We start from the raw sequence: 3,009 nt of genomic DNA, 5'->3' as shown, positions 1-3,009 counted from the left end.
CAGAATTCATTCAGCATTTGGAAAATGTCTGCCGTGGAACTCAAGCAACAAAGCCAGCCATTAGTGTAAAACGGATCAAACAAATTTATTTTCTTTCAGGAAAGTTTGTTTTCATTTTAAAGTTAACAGCAACATGTTAGTATATGACCCCCAGGGCAACAATCACTCCTGAAGGAGCAATCACGAGATATGAGTTGATTACACTTCCTGATGTACAATAATTTTTTAAAATGTGAATTTGACACCCTGGATTCAATAATATTTATAATTTAATGGCAACTACTGATGCTTATGAATATAAGGGTTCAGTTTTTAGTAACTAAAGCATTTATAAATAAGATGGCATCAAATGAAAATAATTTTTAAAACAAGGATATGAAAAATAAGGTTGCCATTTCTTTTCTTGGTAGTGGCTCCTTCAGAGATGTTTAAGCTTAGCTTGAAACTTAATCTCTAATTGACTCAAATAAAAAGGATGAAAATCCATTCTAAGATATATTTTTAAACAATCTTTGCATATCTTAATCTTACCAGTAAAGTAATTTTATTTTCTGTAATAGTAAACAAATTATTTAGAGTTATGTATCAATTAATCTGCTAAGTATATTCCTCATCTGAGTCCCTGTTCGGCCCGGCCCGGCCCGGCCCGGCCCCGCCCCGCGCTATGGAGTTGCTCTGGGCCCCTCTCTTGGGTCTGTGCTGCAGCCTGGCCGCTGCCGACCGCCACACCGTCTTCTGGAACAGTTCAAATCCCAAGTAAGCCCCGAGTCTCCCCCTGCAGCCTGGGCGCCCGGCTGGCACTGTCCCTGCCAGCTCAGACCTGGGTCTGAAGAAGGTAACCAGGGCGGACGGGGTGGATTCTGTGCCTTTCCTCCCCAGGCTGGCAGCACCCACCCAGGGCAGGAACCTGCCTGTGTCTGCTTGCACAGGCGCTGTTCCTGCCCTCCGCCACCCTAGCCACTCTGCTGTGAGGGACCCACGCCGAGCCTCCTGCCTGATACCCGCCCTGCAGGGCTTCTGTGCTAGGAGCCTCGAGACTTCCGGGACCCCTAGGGTCCGTTCAGACTGACTTCCTGATATGATGGTACTGGACACAAGCAGTGCCCAGTGTGACGCTGTTAAGACCCTCAGGAGGCTCCGACCTTCGGGCCCCAGGCATTCACTCTGCATTTTAGATGCCCAGGAAGAGCCCCTATCGGGTGTTTTGGGGTGACCTCAGTGAGGCACAAGCTGTGAGGCTCAGGTAGAAGAATTGAAGAGCTGGAGAGATGGTGGGAAGGAAAGGTGGGCAAAGCTTCGGAAGGAATGGCAGGGGTGAGAAGGTGACACAGGACTCCGGGCAGGAAGGAGTTAATTTCTCTGGGGCAGATTCAGGGCTGAGGCAAACGGTACTGGAGGAAGACCTCGTCCCGTCGGACCCTTTGTTCTTGCCCTTGAGTTCTGTAAAGTTACAGGAATACTGTTTGTGGGGAAAACTGGAGGGGGTTCGGGTAGAGCAGAGACAAGAGGGCTGGGCAGCTGGGGTCATGGAAAATTGCACTCAGCTGCCCGCCTGAGCATGGCCGCCTCCCACTCCCCTTGAGAAACATTGCGCGTGCTTCCTCTGACCCTCTGGCTGGCCCGGTGGGGAGGCGTTGTTTGGGGCTTGCTGTGGGGGAAGGGAAAAGGAGGCTACCACCCCAGAGGGTAATGCCCTCCTGGCCACGGGCGCTAGATGACTGCCCACTGGCCCTCCTGTCCCGCGCTCCTTGCTGCCTGCCTGCTCTTTGCCTCCTGACCCAGTCCTGTCTTAGTAGTGGAAGAGAGAGCAAAGTCCCTGTTTATGCCCGTGCCAGGTGTTGGCTGGAGGAGGAGGAGGGGACAGGAAGCCATGCCTCGGGAGGGGGAACTCTGGCCTTTTCCGTTCCCAAGCTCCCAGGTTTCCTCTCTTTCAGGAAGGAACCTCTTCCTTGCCCCACTCCCTGCCTTCCCTGACGCCAAGGCGGCCCCCTTTCCCATAGGGAAAGCAGGAGGAGTCAAAGGAGGTATAAGTGGAGGAGGTGGCACCCCCGAGGGGGTGAAGGGTGCCCCACCAGCGCGGCTCTGCCCTGCCCCTCTGGTCACACACGTGTGCACGGACACACACACACACACACACACACACACACACACCCATCCAGGGACTAAAGAGAAGCCTGTGTAGAGTGGAGTCCCTGGGCAACCAGGCCCGGCTCGGGGGCAGAGATGAGCTGGCAATGAGCTGGGCGGGATTGAGGCTGGCGAGGGTGAGTCAGGGCAGTGGGCATCGACCCGGATCGCTGGGCCTCGGGCAGGGGCAGCATGGGCACTGGGACCTCGGCCTCGGCCCCCTTGGTGCTGGAGGGGCAGGTGCCTTGTGCCTCCCGGCACCCTTTGCCTGGAGGCCAGTGCCCAGAGCCGGCTGTCCAGGGGTCCTGGGGCTGCCCACACTGGAGAAGATAAATTCTCACAGGTTCTCAGTAGTACTAGCTGGGGCGGGGAGCAGAGGTGGAAGAGAAATGAGTCAGTGCCCGTCACGGGAATGGGGGAAAGACGCCAGGCCCAGAGCTGAAATACCTGTTTCGAAATGGCTTCTATGTTTATCTCTCCAGAGAGGAATTTTAAAAGCCTCCCTCTGCTCCTCTCTTCCCTGGGGTGGGGGAGGGGCCCTGGCTCGCCTGGCTGGCTTGGAGCAGCAAGGCCGGGTCTGGCGGGGTGCAGCCCACTGGGCAGTGGGTGTCCATCTCGGAGGTCGCCTAGCCTAACTCTTCCCTCTCCCCACCACCCATGCCCAGGGCTTGTATTTGAAGCAAATTGGCACCCGGCTCCGCTGAGTCCCTGCCATCCTTGCAGGAATTCAGAGAGGCTGACCAGCTGGGGGGGAGCTTTCCCCCCAGAACGCCGCCCCCCTCCAGGCTGGAGCCAGGTGTCTGGAGCTGGGGGAGGGGCGGGGGGTGGGGGGGGGGGCCTGGCTCTCCCCGGGGAGGGGGGACTGGAGCAGGGGTTTGGGTC

General features: G+C 56.0%; 1 protein-coding gene across 2 annotated transcripts in view; it reads left to right on the top strand.

Annotated features, from left to right (window-relative positions):
* Positions 1–624: 624 nt before the first annotated feature.
* Efna1 (ephrin A1) overlaps positions 625–3,009 on the top strand; it is a 6,454-nt gene continuing 4,069 nt past the window's right edge. Inside the window, exon 1 of one of the 2 annotated variants that reach the window (XM_010643887.3) lies at positions 625–756. In XM_010643887.3, coding sequence (XP_010642189.1) covers positions 665–756 — 92 coding nt within the window. In that variant the 5' untranslated portion in view covers positions 625–664. Of the gene's footprint in view, positions 757–783; positions 836–3,009 lie in introns of those variants that run through there. The other variant, XM_033758286.1, reaches the window with a different exon arrangement.

This window comes from Fukomys damarensis, unplaced genomic scaffold (genome assembly GCF_012274545.1).
Source record: "Fukomys damarensis isolate Sample0158 unplaced genomic scaffold, DMR_v1.0_HiC HiC_scaffold_33, whole genome shotgun sequence".
NCBI lineage: Eukaryota > Metazoa > Chordata > Mammalia > Rodentia > Bathyergidae > Fukomys > Fukomys damarensis.
This window is presented reverse-complemented; position numbering and strand designations above follow the sequence as displayed.